This window comes from Tachypleus tridentatus, chromosome 12 (assembly GCF_004210375.1).
Source record: "Tachypleus tridentatus isolate NWPU-2018 chromosome 12, ASM421037v1, whole genome shotgun sequence".
Classification (NCBI taxonomy): Eukaryota; Metazoa; Arthropoda; class Merostomata; order Xiphosura; family Limulidae; genus Tachypleus; species Tachypleus tridentatus.
The window spans coordinates 75105203-75124989 of NC_134836.1; the positions used below are offsets into that span (position 1 = coordinate 75105203).

The 19787-nt window shown below is 34.7% G+C and overlaps 1 protein-coding gene across 1 annotated transcript in view; it reads left to right on the forward strand.

The window, feature by feature from the left end:
* Positions 1-789: 789 nt before the first annotated feature.
* The window catches only part of LOC143233649 (uncharacterized), a 43047-nt gene continuing 24049 nt past the window's right edge, over positions 790-19787 (forward strand). The window contains 1 exon segment of the mRNA XM_076470107.1: positions 790-1081. Coding sequence (XP_076326222.1) covers positions 1006-1081 — 76 coding nt within the window. The 5' untranslated portion in view covers positions 790-1005.

Here is a 19787-nt window from a genome sequence, read left to right on the forward strand (position 1 = left end):
AAGCCCATTAGGAATGAGTAGGATAAGTAAATGGTTATAAACAAACTTGTATTTACTGTGTCGTTTAATACTAACGGTGTTCATAGTTTGTTAAAAAGTAGAATCAAATCAAAGAAAGTTTCTGGTAACCAGTTATGTTGGTTTACACTATTTACGGTATGTTAATTAACGTGGATCAAATAAGTAGAAACGTTGGAAACAAAACAACAACTGTTTTGTTTTTGAACCGTTTCATTCTCTTACTTTAAATAAAAATGTGTTACACGAGGTTTCGTACTTCTGGCCGTCTTCGTATGGTAGGATTTATACAGTATCAACAACAATAGAACAATTCTAATCTGTAACCTAGCAACAATACAAACTGTTGCCATCCATAAATTACGAAAACAAACAATACTGATTTAATCGAGACATTAAAAAAATATTAAAAAGAGAGGGAGATGTGGAAGGTGCAAGCAGCAAAGTGAATATGGTAGAAATTTAAAAGAGCATTGACCAAAATTATACCAGACACAAACTGGCGACAGATAGAGCTTTAATTATAAGCGAAAACGAGGTACATGATGCTGACGTAGTGAATAAAATAAATAGAACAAGACATAATTTGAAATAAGAGGTTTCAGAGAATTTACCGATATATTTGCATTTATAAGCTAAAGAAAGCTGCACAGTTTCTGTTCTCTAACCGTTGACAAAATTTAAATTAAAAGTTTTTCTTATTTTCTAATGACCAAAAACATATGTTTATGGTCGAGTTTGATTTTAGTTTCGCGCAAAGCTACACGAGGGCTATGTACGCTAGCCGTCCCTAATTAGAAGTGTAAGATTAGAGAGAAAGTAGTTAGTGATCACTACCGACTATCAACATTTGGGCTGTTATTTAACCAAATAATAGTAAGAATAATTGTCCATTATAACGCCTCTTCGGCTAAAAGGGCAAGCAAGTTTGCTGTAACGAGGATTTGAGCCCGTAGAGTGCCAGTCGACCGTCGTAACCACATTGCTATGCTAGGCCTAAATGCTTGTGGATACGTCAAGCAGACAAGTCGTAAAGCATGGAAAAATAATTTGGTGATGTATAGTAAGTACAATATTTTAGAAGTTTTTTTTGTAACTAATTTAAACTACGGAGGTACACAAGTAACACACTCAATCTTATTATAGATTATTCTCAGGCAGGTAGGGCTGGATTTCGCATTTGATGGCTTGGGACAAATTTTGTAGGGCGGTTGGCTCAGAACTAGATTTCATAAAAAAATAATCAAATATAACTCATTAATATATATTAGATATGAACAGTGCACAATTGCCGGTGATAAACAGGTAACAAAAATATTGATCTAATATTTATAATGAATATACAGAAAGAACAATATTTTATTTTCAGTGATATTCAATTACAATTCAAAACAGAAATCCACCGAAAAATCACCCATACTGGACTATACATTCCTTGGGACTCAGCACATGAAACAAAACAAAAAACTCAACATACTAAGAAACCAAATAAACACAACCATAAAACTATGCTCACCAGATAAAATTAACAATGAATTAGACAAAATAAAACAATACTTCATCAACATCAATAAGTTTCCTCCACAAACCGTAGAAAACATTATAAGCACACACCTACACAGAAAGCAAAATCAACCAACTAAAGTAAATACAGCTCACGAATCAAAAAACCACGAAACCATATACTGCTGTATACCATATATTCCTGACATCAGCAAACAAATAACCAACATTTGGCAAAAATTAGTAGCAAAATATGACATTCCAGTTAATACCAAATTTATTCAAAAACCCGGCACAAAACTGAGGTCTATACTATGTAAAAACTACACTGACAAACACCACACCAACATTATTTATAAAATACAATGTGATAACTGCCACGACTTCTATATTGGAGAAACAAGTGGAAAAAAATGGAAACCAGTTTCAAAGAACATAAAAAGTCACCTTCACACGTTTTCGAACACTGCAAATCAAATAAACACAACATAACCATAGATAACACTCAAATACTAAATAAAGAAACAAACATAAACAAACGCAAAATTAAAGAAGCCTTACTTATACAACAACATAAACCCAAAATAAACCAATATAAAGGAACGCCTTTATACCTATATTAATATAATAAAATAAATAAAATTATATATTCAAACATCTAATACCGCCCTCTACATTTCGACACACAGTTACACAACCCCTTTCAAACATGTGGTCAGCTTCCGGTCAGTTACCTCTTTCTTTGTGAACCTGACGATGACCGAAGATCGAAACGTTGTTCGCTCTATGTAAAATATTTTCTCAACCCAAACGAGCCGTTTTTGCATATAAATATTTTATTTTGTTAACTGGTCGAACCAACACTATGATAGATAAGCTATAAGAAACTTTTTACCCACTTGCCTTCTACTGACCCTGTATGCAAGAAAACCAGAAGAAAAAAAAAAGCTGTAATCCATCTACAGTATATAAATTTTATGTTTTATTGCTGTAATGTGATAAACCAAGTCTCAACATCAAACATAGCACCAGAGAAAGAGGTGTCATCTATCCATGGTACGTAATTTTTATGTTTTGTTACTATGGTGTGATAAACCAGGACTCAACACCAAACAGAGTACCAGGAAAACAGGTGTCATCTATCCATGGTATATAATTTTTGTTTTGTTTCTGTGGTTTGATAAACAAAGACTCAACACCGAACACAGAACTAGTGGTGTAAAGTGTATCAGTGTAAAGAGCAAAATAAAATAACATTTTAAGACTTAAGTGATATTTTTATTTTAGGTTTTTATTGCAGGGAATGTGAAAGTCATTTAATCTCACATTTTATATCCATTTGTCATGAAGCACAGTGGGCTATTTCTGCTATGCTCACTACGGGCATTGGAAACCCGTTTTTATTGCCCCAAACTTAGAGTCCTCCCCTTCCCAGTGGCTCGGGGAGCTCACAGTTACTTATGAATGACTGCAGCTTAAATAAACCTATAATGAATACAAAATCTTCACCGACTTATACAATATTCTGAAGAAGTTAGAAAAGAAAAGACTGTATCATAAAAGCTGTAATTGTTGTATTTGATATTTATTTTGTCTGTCCATTCCTAGAAAATAAACAAGATGTGGTAATTCCTAGTTCGTCAAAACACTTGCCATTCTCTCTATTATTTATCTCCCTTGAAGTTTGCGAATACCTTTGACATTTTTTTACGTTTTGATACATTAACGCGAAGCCTCCTAGTGGCAAACGGTATTCTGCGGACTCAGAACGCTAGAAACTGGTTTTCGATAACCGTGGTGGGCAAAACAATAATAGCCCATTGTGTAGCTTTCTGCTAAACTTCAAACAAACAGGGCCCGGCATGGTCAGGTGGTTAAGGCACTCGATTCGTTATATGAGGGTCGCGGGCTCGAATCCCTGTCACACCAAACATGCTCGCCCTTTCAGTCGTGAGGGCGTTATAATATGACGGTCAATCCCACTATTCGTTGGTAAAAGAGTAGCCCGAGAGTTGGCGGTGGGTGGTGATGACTAGCTGCCTTCCAACTAGTCTTACACTGCTAAATTAGGGACGGCTAGTGCAGATAACCCTCGATTAGCTTTGCGCGAAATTCAAAACAAACAAACAAACAAACAAATTTATTAAATTTTCATGATGTCAAAAATAAACTCGCGATTCCTTTTATCAAGTCTCGTATAAATTCGTAGTATATCAAGTTTCGAATAAATTCGTGATTGATTCTATTGACTTACGAATAAACATATGACTGAAACTATCAAGTCACATATAAACTCATGGTTGATGTCATCAAATCATGAATAAGCTCACACACATACCGGGAGCTCAGCTGAAATCTGAGAATTTATAACGATGGAATTTTGTTTCCGATGGTTGCGATGAACAGAGTGCAAATAAACCATTGTGTATCTCTGTTCTTAACAACAGCAACAAAAACTCCTTAAAAATCATTTTTTGTTTTAATCAAATATAATTTTACTCTTGAAATGACAATAGTGTATTATTGAAACCCAAGAAAGAGTGAAGAGTGCTTGACTTTCTCGGAAAAGGACGTGCATATACACATATATTTTAGTGAAATTAAATACTTACAGCCAAATAAGTGAACAAAATCATGAGGAAGGACTGCGTTAAAAACAGCATATCCCAACATTTGAATAATTGTAACCGTAATTCTTAAGCCATAAACAAAATACATTAAAATTAAACAAAATACGCTGCGCATTTTTAAAAAGATCCTATGGTACGAGGGGCAACATGAGATTATAAAATGTATCCTAAGTTTTAGAGGTGATTAAAGAAGTAGGACCCACATTGCGGTGGGGATACACTGTCTATCAGTCTTACCCTCCATTTTGTTAGTCTCACAAAAGGAAATTAGAAATTTAGAAAATAGGAGAGCGAGATGTGGGTGCTGAAACTCACAATGTCCCACATCTCTATCACCCTTCACTGCCTGCAGACAGTTGTGGGAAGGTGACTGCTCTCACAAGTTAAAATAAGAAAAATAAAAAGATTAACATAAATAATGAACAAAGAATAAAAAATAAGGTACTGCCATTTGGGGATAAGTAAGATAAAACTTACCTCTTGAAGTTAGCATTTCTACCCCCAATATGGTAGGGGCAGTAATTAACACGACATCAATAAAGTGATAGTTTACTGTGACCGTCTTGCTTTTATATGCGGCTCAAGGTGTACATCCGCGTAAAGTAGTGCAAAGTTCTTAACTGACCTTATTTTTAACTAAAAATAATTAGTAATAATTTATAATCCCGCGTTGTAGTTTGTATCCTATGATCTGTTTAAAATATGCAGCGTATTTAGTTTAATTTTAATGTGCTTTGTTTGTGGCTTAAAAATTATGGTTATAATATATGTATATTACATATATATATGCATGTATGTTTTGTTCTTAATTTTTTAATCTTGTTTCCTCGTTAGGAGCGGGTTAATTGAATTTGAACACGACAAAGTGATTAAATATAGGATTCATGCCTTGAGTTGTCCTCACAACTCTGTCTCTCGGTGTTGATGGAACCTTATAAAACAAGTAGCTTGTTGCATATGTTTGGGCCTCGCATGGCCAAGTGGTTAAGGCATTCGAGTCGTAATCTGAGGGTCGCGGGTTCGAATCCCTGTCACATCAAACATGCTCACCCTTTCTGCCGTGGGGGCGTTATAATGTTACGGTCAATCCCACCATTCCAAGAGTTGGCAGTGGGTGGTGATGACTAGTTCGTTCCCTCTACTCTTACGCTGCTAAATTAGGGACGACTAGCGCAGATAGCTCTCGTGTTGCTTTGCGCGAAATTCAAAACAAACAAACAAACAAACAAGCAAACGTTTGTTTTCCTGCGGAGCTTGTCACAACAATTACTCCAATAGGTGACCTTCTTCAAAGATATCGAGCTCGTAAAATATTGATTCCTTCCCTTTAACTGCGTTTTTATATCATATCATGTAATTTCTTCCTATCTCGTGCTCTACATTTCATAAATTGTTAGAAACTCTGAGTAACTACAATGTTCGAGGAAATTCGTTTCGGAAATTAGTTTTCGTTTTTCTACATAATATGTTCGTTTCTGACGTGGTTTGACGTATTACCGAGAAAAGGTAAGCTAAAAATTTATAATTCAACGATAAGTTAACTGAACAAAAAACGCTCGTCCTGTTTTATTAAAATTAAGCGAATTTTCCAAACTCACATTTCATTTTATTGCAAGTAATTGAAGATTTGCATGAATGTAAAAAAATTGATAGTTTCAGTAAATACACTGCTGGCCAAAATCTTAAGGCCAATGAACATAAAGAAAAAATATGCATTTTGCGTTATTAGACTCAACCACTTATTTGAGTAGAGCTTCGAAAGATGAAAATAAGAAAAGGGAAAATAATAAAAAGCTTTTTTAGCATTTAATAGGGAAAATGTGAATATTATGAAAAAAGTCTAAATAGGAGCTGGTCAAAAGTTTAAGACCATACCAAAAAGAAGTCCTAAACAGGGTAGGAAATGCCCAACAAGAGGTCTCAGTAGTGAGTTGCACGGCCGTCATTGCGAATAACTGCGAACATTCACTTTGGCATGGTCAATATAAGTGTTTGCAGAAAGCTGGCTGGAATGCTATTCCAAGTGGTGAAGATGGCTTCACAAAGATCATACACTGTTTGGAATTGATGTCCATTTCGATAGACTTCCCTTGCCATCCACCCCCAAACATTTTCAATGAGGTTCAGTTTGGGTGAACACGCTGGATGATATAAAAGAATCATGTTATTTGCCATGAAAAAGACCTTTGTCCTGCGGGCATTGTGAATTGCAGCATTGTCATGCTGAAAGATCTAGTCATTTCCACACAAGTGAGTGCCTTCAGTCAATAAGGATGCTCTCTCCAACATGCCAGTGTAGCCAGCTGCTGTTTGATGCCCCAGTATAACCTGAAGCTCCATTTTTCCATGGAAGGAGAAAGCACCTCAGATCATGATGGAACCTCCTCCACTGTGTCGTGTAGAAAATGTCTTCGGTGGGATATCCTTATCGTGCCAGTAACGTTGGAAGCCACCTGGACCATCCAGGTTACATTTTGTTTCATTAGAGAACAAAACCTTCTTCCACTTTTCTTCGTCCCATGTTTGGTGCTTCTCAGAAAAATTTAACCCGAGCTGTTTTTTGGTGTGGAAGGAGGCATGGCATTTGAAGACATTTACGGTTTTTAAAGCCTTACTCTCCTAGATGCTGTCTTTTTGTTCTTGAACTGCATTCTGCATCATTAAGGGTCCCAAATCTGGTTCGACTATCGGTTGGTGTCTTGCCGGACAACCCATCTAATCCTCCTGCTCAATGCTGGCGAAATTTTCTTGGGCTGACAACTCGAAATTCTCGTTCCGTATCCCTTAGGGTCTTTTAAGAAATTTGCAACAGCAGTTTTACTACGCCGAATATCACCAGCATTGGCATGTTGAGAGAGACCTCACTTTTGCAGCTGGACAATTCTACCACGTTCAAGCTCTTTCAACTTTTTAGCCTTTGCCATGGTTATACCCAATGTAACACAGGAGATGTCAGTGGGAGATGTTGACAATGCTAATGCTTGAACACAAACGCCTAAATTTCATTATCGATTAACGCTTCATTTCAGTATGGTCTTAAACTTTTGACCAGCTAGTATTTAGGCGAATTTCATAGTGTTCACATTTTCCTTATTAAATGCTAAAAAAGTTTTTTATTTTTATTTTCCCTTTTCTTATTGTCATCTTTCGAAGCTCTACTTAAATAAGTGGTTGAGTCTAACAATGCAAAATGAATATATCTTTTTTATGTTCATTGGCCTTAAGATTTTGGCAAGCAGTGTATGTAGATATAAGGGTTAAAAGAAAAATCTTTATTTGTATGTCTAATAACAATAATTACAGGTTGTTATAGTTTCATTAAATAGATGGATATCACGATAAACAAGTAAAATCTCTATTTGTATGTCTAACAAACAACAGTAAGTGCAGGTAGTGTTAGTTTCAGTAAATATATAGATATAAAGATGAACATGTAAAGTCTTTATTTGTCTATCTAACAAACAACGGTAAGTAGAGGTTGTGATAGTTTCAGAGATATATGTAGATATAAACATGTAAATGTAAAATCTTTATTTGTCTGTTTGTTAGACAAATGCGTGTGATAGTTTCAGTAAATATGTAGAGATAAAAATGTAAATGTAAAGTTTTTATTTGTCTATCTAACAAACAACAGTAAGTACAGCTAGTGATAGTTTCAGTAAATGTGTAGATATAAAAATGTAAATGTAAAGTTTTTATTTGTCTATCTAACAAACAACAGTAAGTACAGCTAGTGATAGTTTCAGTAAATATGTAGATATAAAGATGAACATGTAAAGTCTTTATTTGTCTATCTAACAAACAACAGTAAGGAGAGGTTGTGGTAATTTCAGATATGTATTGTTTTACTATTCTGTTTGAGTGTTGGTTTAAAGTGTGAAGCTATAAATTTCACTTTATGGCGCTTCTGGGCAGCTATTTACCTACGTATATATTAATGTTGAAATTACCTTCATGTTATCACACCAATCACAGGCTGCATCATATTGAGTAATATGCTGTTTCACGTGAAAGTTTTCATTTTCCATGTAAAAACACTGAAGCCTCTTACAGTAATAAGTGGTAAATAAAAAATCAGGAAAATGTTGATATTCAGCCAGCTTCAGGGTTAAGAGAGAAGGACTTATAAAACAGACAGACGCTAATACATTATGGTGACAATCTGGCTTTGTTCTGCAAAAGTCTCAGGCGTACCACTCTAGCTAATTATCCTTTTTAGATACATTTCCGTCGTGTAGGTGTAGGTCACTTATTCTTTGTGCATTGTAGTGTTCTGTAAATGAGAAATGTGTTATAGTTTCGTCAAAATAATGAATGAATATTATAAATGAGTGTGTTTCCACTATAAACGACATACAGCCTGCGATATTAGGACTTCAAACTTTTAGAACTTTAGTAACAGATAAATTACACTTTTAGCTATGAAGCATATAATTTTTCTAAAACTGTAATTAGAAGTTTGATGTGGTTGATTTGTTGTTTGTTTCAATCACATTAAGACATATTGTTCGCTTTTAGCTTTTGTATGTTGTAGCTGCAGTACGACTTAAATTGTTTACCCCGATAATACACCAAGACTGTTAAGCCTAACTTTAATTGGTTTGGTTTTATTTGAATTTCGCGTAAAACTACACGAGGGCTATCTGCACTATCCGCCCCGAATTTAGCAGTGTAAGACCAGGGGAAAGGCAGCTAGTCATCACCACCCACTGCCAACTCTTTGGCTTCTCTTTTACCAGTGAGTAGTAGGATTAACCGTTACATTTTTCAGATATTTAGGGTTGAAAGTGGAAGTGTTGCCCTTTTAGAAGTGCCCTCTGGGCTTATATACGCATGAATTAAGTGTTAAGGAGGATCCAAGCCTTCAACCAAAGATGATCAAGAAAATATTGAGAGCAACAGGAATAGTCCTCAGGGTTACGTCGAATTATATGTCAAGAGATAAAATTCACTTATATAGGTTTGATAGCGTATATATTTATATATATAATCTCTGAAAACGTTTATTAAATCTACTTTAAACTCCTGTAGTTGTGAGAAAGATTTGGAATAAATAAATAAACAGGATGGCTAAAGTACGGAGAAGATTGGAAAGAGGCTTAGAGCAGACGGTATATAACAGTTTTCATGATTAGTTTGTCAGGCTTAAAGGTGAACTTAGTTCCTATTATTCCAGCGTTAATAGTGGCATGAACAAAATGAATGCGTTTTAGACGCAAGCTAAAAACTATAAAAATGTGAGAATTTCCGAAGCTCGACTGTATTTGGAGAATATTGACAGTTGGAATTGATTAAAATGTCAATACAAAGTTATTTAGTAGTAATGGAATATTTGAAAGTGGATGGTAGGATGGCTGTTTTATAAGAAATGACATAAAAGAGTTGCATATATATGTGTTAGAATAAGATATTTCAACAGCAGATGGAGATTAATTTGCGATTGTTATAAACCATTTGATAACAATGAATTTGCCAGTAAGAAGTGTCGATGCTAAAATATGGACTTTTACTGATAATCATACCAGTATAATAATTATGGGATACTCTAATTTTAGTCTCACTAATTGGGATTGTATGGAAATTGGTGGGAAGGAAGAAAGTGTTTGTTTTTGTTTTTTTTTAATTTCGCACAAAGCTACATGAGGGATATCTGTGCTAGCCATCCCTAATTTAGTAGTGTAAGACTAGAGGGAAGGTATCTGGTCATCACCACTCACAATCAACTGTTGGGCTACTCTTTTACCAACGAATAGTGATATTGACTGTTACATTATAACGTCCCCACGACTGAAAGGGGCGAGCATGTTTGGTGTGATGAGGATATTTCGGGTCGAGTGCTCCTAACCACTTGGCCATGTCAGATCAGAAAGAGTTCTTAAAGTGATTAAATGTTTCCTATACCAAATGGCTAACCGTAGTGGCTGTCAGTTCAGATTCATTGTTAACCACTAACGATGGAGTGGTTAGAATACCTGATAACGTTTGATGTTCCAATCCACTTTGAGATAATAATAAAATAAATTTTTATTTTTAGTATCAGCTCCGAAATACAATAAGAGCAACTTTCACAACAGGTAAGTTCTGATTTTGATTAATTACGATATTCCTACCAGCAGTATCGAGTCGTTAGTAGGTAAAGACAGCATTCACAAAGGTATACTAAATTCTTTCAGAGGTTCAGAGACAAACATGGGGGGGGGGGCTAAGCGTTGTAATTATTAAATTCAGAAGTTGCCCACTGTAAAAGCTGCTGCCATTATTTTGTTAAGTTGTATTTTAGTTCTAAATTCTCAGGGCTATCCTGAGGCCATGAAATAACGTTTACAACCAGTGAATTAGAATAACCTAATAGGCGATATAGGACACATATGGGACGTTTTTAACAGTAAAACGTCCCATATTTTGATTTAAGATGAGTATAATAGAGCAGATTAAGCATAGTAAACGTAAACACACACATAAAGAAGAAAGCCAACGATAATTACCCCCCCTGCAGTGGAACAGCGGCATGTTTGTGGACTTACAACGTTAGAATGCGGGTTTCAATACCAGTGAATGACAGAGTACGAATAGCCCGTTGTGTTGCTTTATTCTTCACTTCATAACAAACAAACAAATCAACGATAACTTCTAGAAAAGATTTGTACTTACAGAGATATAGAAAATTTGTGGATATGGTTAAGAAATTAGGAAACCACGAAGGATTTGTGAGAAATAGCTACCTGATAGTGCTAAATCTCACAAAAGAGATATTTTAGAAGTATGTTAAATTAAAGCAAAATCTCAATTTTTCTTTTTTGTTTGTCAGTTGAAGACGGTAGAACGAGATGAAACAAGTGCTAGTTTAAACTTAATGCTAGTTTTTTACATGTAAATAAATTTTGGTCATTAAATTAAGAGGAAATCAGTTAAAATAACTAAAAACAGAAGTTATGAGTTGAAGCTTGACATAAGTAGAGCCCATTTTTAAGTTGAACCCGTTTTTGACGTCGTATTCATTGGAAGAAGTACCCCGGTGGAACAGCGGTAAATCTTTGAATTTATAATGCTAAAATCAAAGGTTAGATTGCCCTCGGTCGACAAAGAGAGTAAATTGCCCGATGTGGCTCTGCTTTAAGAAACACGCACATACTCGCCCCCCCCCCCAGTGGACTTACAGTGTTAGAAACCGGGTTTCGATACCCGTGGTGAACGGTGTACAGATTGCCCATTGTTTAGTTTTGTCTTTTACTTCAAATAAACCCAAAAGAATGTGAGAACTTCCGTTATAAAAAACAAATATGTGTATTTATTTTATAACCGAATGTTGGAGTGAAAGACCATATGAAAGTGTGAAATTTTCGTGACAGACTGAAGAACACGTTCCAGCTCCTATTTACAGAGCTGACAAGACTTTTCGTTTAATACCAAGTGGCATTAGGCTGTCTGAGATACCAATATGTAGAGGAGAGGTTGAGTCGTTATTTATACTGTCAAATTACACGAACAAAAACTCTTATAATGTGAACTAAATCAAGTTGATGAAGTGTAATTTTATGTATGTCATTAGAGTTAGGGTGAATAACTTTTATGTATGTCATTAGAGTTAGGGTGAATAACTAATTTATTTAACGCTTAAACTATTTTTTCAGCTTACAGTTTAATAGTTATTGTTTATAAAGTCTACTGTTGTGAATATTTCTGCATATAAACGCAGGATAATGAGTTTTATGATTACCTGTTTTATGTATTCTTTTTTCATTACTACAAATCTAGCTACACGTATTTGCTGGGAAATGCACTTTGAACTTCGCACTGTAATGAGCTCTGCTGTAATTGCTTGTTATTGGTTGTTTAAGTGGGAATGAAAACGATCGCGGCAGAGTTTGTTGTCATTAATGTTTTGCAATCCACCACAACTGTTTACGTTGGAGGGTGACAGATATATCGTTGCGAGATTCGGTATGTATTCTCTCACAGTTCACTATATACTTCCTAGCGATTTATTTTAAAGTCTAAGGTTTGTGTGTGAGGTCGATTATACTATATTAATAAAAGGAAGTATTTGTATTCGCATATAAGAGTTAGCTGTAGTATAATAACTATTTATTTTATTCACCACATTTTCTATATGAAATAGACAAAAAGAAATATCTTTTTTTTACACAACAATTTTTTTTCACTTAATTCAAATACTTCCGTGATTTTCAGTCTGTGGAATGAGGATTCACAGGGTTTTGAAAGTAAAAAAGTCGAGTTTCTATTATAAGAAGGAGGTAGGTAAACAAAAGGAAAATGTTTAATTTTCATATTTCAGTAACTTATTTGATAACTTTTCCCAGTGCTCTTTAGATTAGAACGGTATCTGTTTTCACACTGTTGTTTGTTTGTTTTTTTTAATTTCGCGCAAAACTACACGAGGGCTATTTACGCTAGCCATCCCTAATTTAGCAGTGTAAGACTAGAATGAAGGCAGCTAGTCATCGCCACCTACCGTCAACTCTTAGGCTACTCTTTTCCCAACGAATAGTGGTATTGATCGTTACATTATAGCGCCCCCACGCCTGACAGGGTGCGCATGTTTGGTGAGACGGGGATTCGAACCCGCAAATTACGAATCGAGCGCCTTAACCACCTGGCCATGCCGGGCCCACTCAGTTGTATTGACTTTTTTAACAGTAAATAATAAAGATTTAAAATTATACCATTATCAGTCTCAAAATACAATAAATTTTGTTGTAATTTTACTGCATAAAGATAAAATATTGTAAGGCTGAGGGCAAGCTCATTTTAAATCTTTATTGTTTACTGTTGGACGTTGGCTTTATTCCTTTAATTTAACGTATTTTATTCGTTGGGAGGGGGGATCCATGACAGTATCGTAGCTACACTAAAAAAAAACTCGTATTATATACGCCAAACGTAAAAATCACCGAGTTTCCGCCCACTTCACTCACTTTTATCTTGGTCAAAGCCTAGAAACAATGTTTATGATATGTTTTGTATTCTCCAAGATTTGTACAAACGAGTTGGGCAAGAAAATTTCCTCGACATGCATGATATTTTGCACCTTCACTTAACAAGTTCTCCGAAATCGAGATTTGACAACTTGGACTGCAAATTTCCGCCCGACATCTTCCATCTCCGGTTTGGAAAGGGTATCAGGACTTAATATTAGATCCTGACCTCACATATGACCAGCTTTAACATCACGACAGGAGATCCAAATCTTCAAAGTAGATTTCTTGCTGTATTTGATGAAGGTAGATATAGTGTTGCATCTGGTGAAAGAATGAAGAAGCTGAACTCTTCATGGAACTCAGATTGGTTGCTATATAGTAAATTGAAACAGTCCTGGGATGAGCATTGGTTTCAGCCAGATGCCAGACATAATTTATCTAGACCCCTGTGGAATTGTGAAATGGTCAAGACAAGAATGTTACTGTTAACAGACAGGTCCGTGGCTGTCTGGATATTGTTTGCAATCGTGTCTACAATATTAAAAAGTATTTAGTATTTTGTGGTTGAAAGTTTCAGGAAAGACTATCAAAGAAATATCATGATGTACTGGATGGAATTCAACGTTGTTTGCAACTCTAAGATCCGTTATTCGTTGCACACACAAGAATGCAAGCATTTGGAAAGCTACTGCTTGCTATTAGTGTTCCTAAGAAAGTTCGTGAAGTGTTTCGGTATACTGCTAGACAACTGGATACTGAACTTTGACTCCATTCTTCTCTTCTGTAAAGCTGTTGGGAACGTAGTTGTTCCATGTTATGTCCTTGCACCGACCTCAGTTTGCATCTTCCTTATACGAGCTTAAAAACACTGCATGAAGGTCTTTAACCTATTTGCTACTAGCATGTTAACTACAGGGGTGCAGTCAATAATAATTTCTTCAACATTCTAGAGAAAAAGTAGTTGTGCTATCGGAAGCTTTCTCAAGTAATGGGATGTATTTTAAACCAAGGTGGATTTAACCTTCTATAGATATCGAAGGCAAGAATGACTGATTTTCAAGTTGAAGGGTCTTTTATAGATCAGGGCTCCTATTCTGCATTGGAATGAACAGTTAGGTGAATAACTTATAACCTGTCTTCTGGTTTTAAAGAAAAACCTTTTATGGTGATATTTTGTTTCTTTACATAAGATTTGCAACCTCCATTTCTATTGCAACAAGGTCTCTTTATTCAAAAGCCTCTTCTACACAAATTCTTTGTAAATTTGGAACCCTGTTTCGTCTCCTAGAGTTACAGTTTTACAGTACTCTGTGTCTGCGATGGTCTTTTAGTATGCGATCTCTAAATCTGAACTGTTATCCAGAAAAGGACTGTGAACTCTTTATAACTAGCAAATACTTTTTTGGACTTTGTGCAGAAACAGTCACTAAAACTACCTTGACTGTTCACAACAGGCGTCTTTCTCAGCCTATACTATTTCCCAAGTTACTTTCAAACTGTTGTTAAACTTCTGTAATTGAGGACCATCTATCATCAACTAACGTAGAGCAATCTTAACCTAATTGGTTTATCTTCTTCCTTGGTTAGAGCATTATGCTATTTGTCAGTTTGTTCTATCGTCTTTGATAAAAACAGCTAAAGATATAATTTATTTATAAGCTAGACAATATCAATTTCACATAATGGCAAAATGTGGGTCGAAGTGCACAAACTATGACCTTTTACAGAGTGACGTTCAACATGGTATTAAGTATTTGGTGTTAAAGTTATCAACTTTATTTTACCCTACATTACTGATTTATTAACAAATTTTCTATTCACTATAACAAACATCCACGTCCACAGTAAAAAATGTTCACATCCACCATAAGTATTCATATTCTCGTCCATCATAACGAACATCCTCCTCATCCACTATAACAAATATCCACGTCTACCATAAGAAATGTTCACATCGTTCACTATAACAAACGTCTGTGTTATAAGACTTCCTCGAACAATACATGCGCATGTCATAAAAAAAAATCTATAAGCAAATGTTTCGAAGACAATAAGCTTACATTTCTATCCAGAAGGTCTTTTGTTGCTTTCATTTTAACACCTGTTTTCCTGGAATATAACCTTTTACGCATGGAACATCAGGTGGTATATTGTACGTGAATTCCATAAAAGGAAGCAGATGTGAAAATCACAAATGTTTCTTTGAATTTATTTACGGTGGTTCAGTTTCAAAACTGCAAGTTTTTGTTGAAAGATAGTGAACGTTTTGAATCCACTGTAAGTTATATTCTACTATTTCTAAAGTTAGTTTCATAAACAATAGTGATTAAAATGTTTAATAGACAGATATTTTACATATATTGCTTATTATTATGATTATGTTGCATTTTTAACTTATTTGGATTCGAGATTAGCCTGGACCTCCTAGGCCTAACCTTGTTACATATTATTTCAATAAAGGACGAAAATGTCGTTAACAATTAGCCTACTGAAATGATGAACAAATCCTAACTTTTCTTTTGTTTATAACGTGGCATACACGTAGTTAGATCGATATATTATATTAATTGTATTAACTACTGGTTTCATATTTATAATTGATCTGTGTGTAGGTAGTTTGCTTTTATCTTGTTATTTTGCACATGACAATATTTATTACACTTATCAACTGTTATTATTTGCTTAGTGTAATACTCAATATATAACTGGTCGAAATTAGTGTATGTGCGTTTTTATGTCTGTAATGATTGATATTGACTGGTTGGTTTAGAAATGTGCTTGATTGTAATGAGGCTTGGGTCTGTTTAGATGAAAATCCATGTATTGCGGACGGTATTTACTTGGAAACTCATAACCGGGTTGAAGGAGTTTGAAAATAAATTTCTTTTAATTTGACTTAATTAAGGGTTAAAGTGAAAATAGATATAATGTCAAATTAAATAACAAAAATATAGGGTGACATTTTAGAATTTAAATTACGAATTTTAATTTTGGACGTAAACATTTAAATCTAAAGCTGTGGGACTATAAATTATGATATGTTCGTATAGTTCAAGTAAAAAAACAATGTCTCCTTTTTGCTGTCATTTCACAAATGAACTAACAATTGAAAATTAGCGAATGAATGGCTATTACGATTAACACTACAGACGTCAATTTTATATTTTGAACCGACTAACCAATGAATTATTTTGTAAGGAGTATCTTTTATTCTGTGTATTAAAAATAAGTTACTGAAGTTTCGAAGTCCAAAATAAATATTTATGCAATGATTTAGTCACGACGAAACCGCGGTTGCAAATATTTGGTTTAAACAATGAGAGTAATAATTGTTTCTTCAGCCAAATAATTAAATGAACTCATAGACGCCACGTAGCTTCAAAACACGTAAGACCTTTCTCTTAATTATTAGATGCCTAAAATATTAAATGTTTTTAAAGAAAGTCTCTGACAGACAAAGACAACATTAGTTTTCAGGATAAGTTGTTAACAATTCATGGTACCTAAGGGTTATCAAAAGTTGAAATTTAACATATTTTAGTTATAGATCGATATGTTTTATTTAAAAAATGAACATTTTAACCTATTGATTGTCAAGTATTTCAGCTGCTACAGCAGCTCCTATGCCGTTTTTTTCAGCAAAATTGAGTAATTTTTAAAACAAAGGAAATAAGCAACAAATACTATTTTTTCTCTAAGTCAAACTTATAGTAGTACACAAAATGAAGAAATATGTACAAAACGTGAAACAATAATGCAGAAAATGTCATTTTTTGGGTATTGAAGTGCATGACCCATTTAATAATTCACTTTCGTGTGAAATGTTTTGAAGCAGGGGTCAACACAAAGAGCACTTTGGAATCAGTACATTCATATCTGCTTTCCCTCCTCGAGGATTTGTTAGACCACACTTTACCCTTTCTAGTGGGGTACTTTTTCTTTCAGTTTGAGAAATAAGTGTTGGGAAGTGACGTTCTGTGAGGCGAAAGGGGTTTTCCAAGGAAGGCCGTCCTCCGGTGGATTTTGGGCACTGGGCGTTGTAATCTTTAATCAAGGAACGGATGACACCGAGTTTAAACTCCAGGAGAAACAGGTTGTTTCCCAGTGATTTGTAAACTACCAAAGCATTGTACACTGCTATATCCATCATGTGAAAAAATACTTTTTTGTACCACTTGACAGTCTCGGATAAGCATGCAACACACTGTCACATAAGTCAACCCCTCCTATGTAACGATTGTAATCAATGACACAGTTTGGTTTTACAATAGCTACACCAGTAGCACGGTTGATCTTTCCAGTGTTTTGCATGGTATTGTCATGTATTGCACTCAACATGAAAATGTCCCTCTTATCCTTCCAGTCTTTTTGTGCCACTTCCATTTTTCCCCTTTGGATATTCGTGAAACATTTCGGCATCCCTATTCGAATTTTCATTACCATCCCACACAAATAGGTGTCACGATCAAGCAATGACTTTGCTAAAGTGGGACTTGTAAAAAAAACGATCCAAATAGAGCTTATAATTTTGTCCAAACAATGGTTCCATCAATGTGCGTACAACACGTTCGCCCTGTCCGCCCTATTTAGTGCTGTACTGTGTAATAGCACCAGTGTAGATGAAAAAGTCCCAAACGTAGCCTGTTACACTTTCACGTAGCTCATAACTTTTGACTCCAAACCTAGTCCTTTTAGATGGAATGTACTGTCGAAATTCCAGTCGACTCTTCCATAGTATCAAAGATTCGTCAATACAAACATGCTCGTTTGGTACATATGAGGTTCTAAATTTTTCCCGTAAATGGTCAATAATGGGCTGTATCTTGTGCTGTCGTTGGTCAACAATATTTTTCTTGGTATTGTCAGCAAGGTGTAGCATCGATAGCAGCAAAAGAAACCGGTTTTTGACATGCACTGACCAAAATAGATTTGGCAAGCAAAGGGTCAGTACTGAAGTACATGGAAATAGTTGGTTTTCTTTCTACGTCCATTAGCATTATCAGACCCATAAATTCATAAATTTCCTTTTCATTCGTTAGCTTCCATGATTTTACTTTAGAATGTTCCTTCAAATCAGCGCGGGCCATCATAGTTTCTGCATATTTATTGGTCTCTGTTACAATATAGTTGACAATTGTGGGAGGGAAGAACTTTTGAAAACAATGAAAAGGCTTTGAGTCTTGGCTCAAATCGTCGTACTGGACACCATGACTTCCTAAGAAAGGGTTCATAACTGGAGCAGCAAAGGATTCAGCATTTCAATCATTTTCATTAGAGCACTTTTTCTTGGAATTGTTCTTACCACGACTTGCAATTTTACGTTTACTCCCTGGTGTTATCGTCCATTTACCAGTGCTGGTTGATGGCCAGTTATCATAATCTTCGCTAACATCTGAGCCTTGTATTTCCGTATTTTTCAAAAAATCTTCTGAATCGCCATTGCTATCTTCAAACTCCGAACCAAGTTCAAAATACAACTCTAATGCTTCTTCATTTTGTAACTTTTCGTGACGCTATTTTGGATCGAAAGTGAAACAGTTTTTAAGTAGGTCAAATGCATGTATGGTGCTGACATATCGCGTTAAAGTTCGATATTATTGAGAACGAATTAACTCGTCCGTGGCACTATGTTACCGATCGGCTTGGACGAGTTATCTCGACTACGGCACGGAACAAGGTAATCTTTGCTTTATAGAATATATAATTTGAAAGTATATGTGCCTGAAAAGGATAAGATGTAGATATGTTAGTTATTTCCACTCGATTCAGCACGTAAACTTTTGAAACTTAAGTAGACATAAATATGAAACGACTCAGTAATCGAACGACTAATAGCAGTATGGAAAAAATGAACTTTTATTTTTTAAGAATGCAAAAGTTTTGGAAAAAGTATTTCCATTTTTAAATGAAATGAAATTATGAAAGAAAATTAGAAAAATAAATAAATCTAGTCTCCACATTTGGGTGACAGAAGAAACGGTAACTGTTCGAGGTGTCCTTTAGTGGACCAACAGTGAGTTAACAGACATACAGTATAAAAGTTAAGATATGTTAATATTAAAACAACTGTTGAGTGAGAAGTTAATGTTTGCTGATATTAAAGTGATTGTTGAGTGAGAAGATAATATATGTTGGTATTAAAGCGAATGTTGAGTGAGAAGATAATGTATGTTGATATTAAAACAAATGGTCAAAATTATTTACTTTGGATCAATTATATTTTATAGATGATTTATACCTGATTGTTCAGATCACTGTTATCCGTTTTAAAGCCAGTTTCATAATATTATTGTTATAACGTTTAAGGTAATATATTATTAATAGTTTCATTGTTCATTTTTATTCATAACTCTGAACAACAAAACGTTGGTACTGATCAATAAAACAGTGTTACTAAACAATAAAAGAGTAGTATCGAACAACAAAACAATGGCACTGAAGAATAAACCAATTGTATTAAACAATAGAACATTGATAGTGAACAATAAGACTAAACAATAGAACATTGATAGTGAACAATAAGACTAAACAATAGAATATTAATAGTGAACAATAAAACTAAACAATAGAACATTGATACTGAACAATAAAACTAGACAATAGAACATTGATACTGAACAATAAAACTAAACAATAGAACATTGATACTGAACAATAAAACAGCGTTACTAAACAATAAAAGAGTAGTACTGAACAA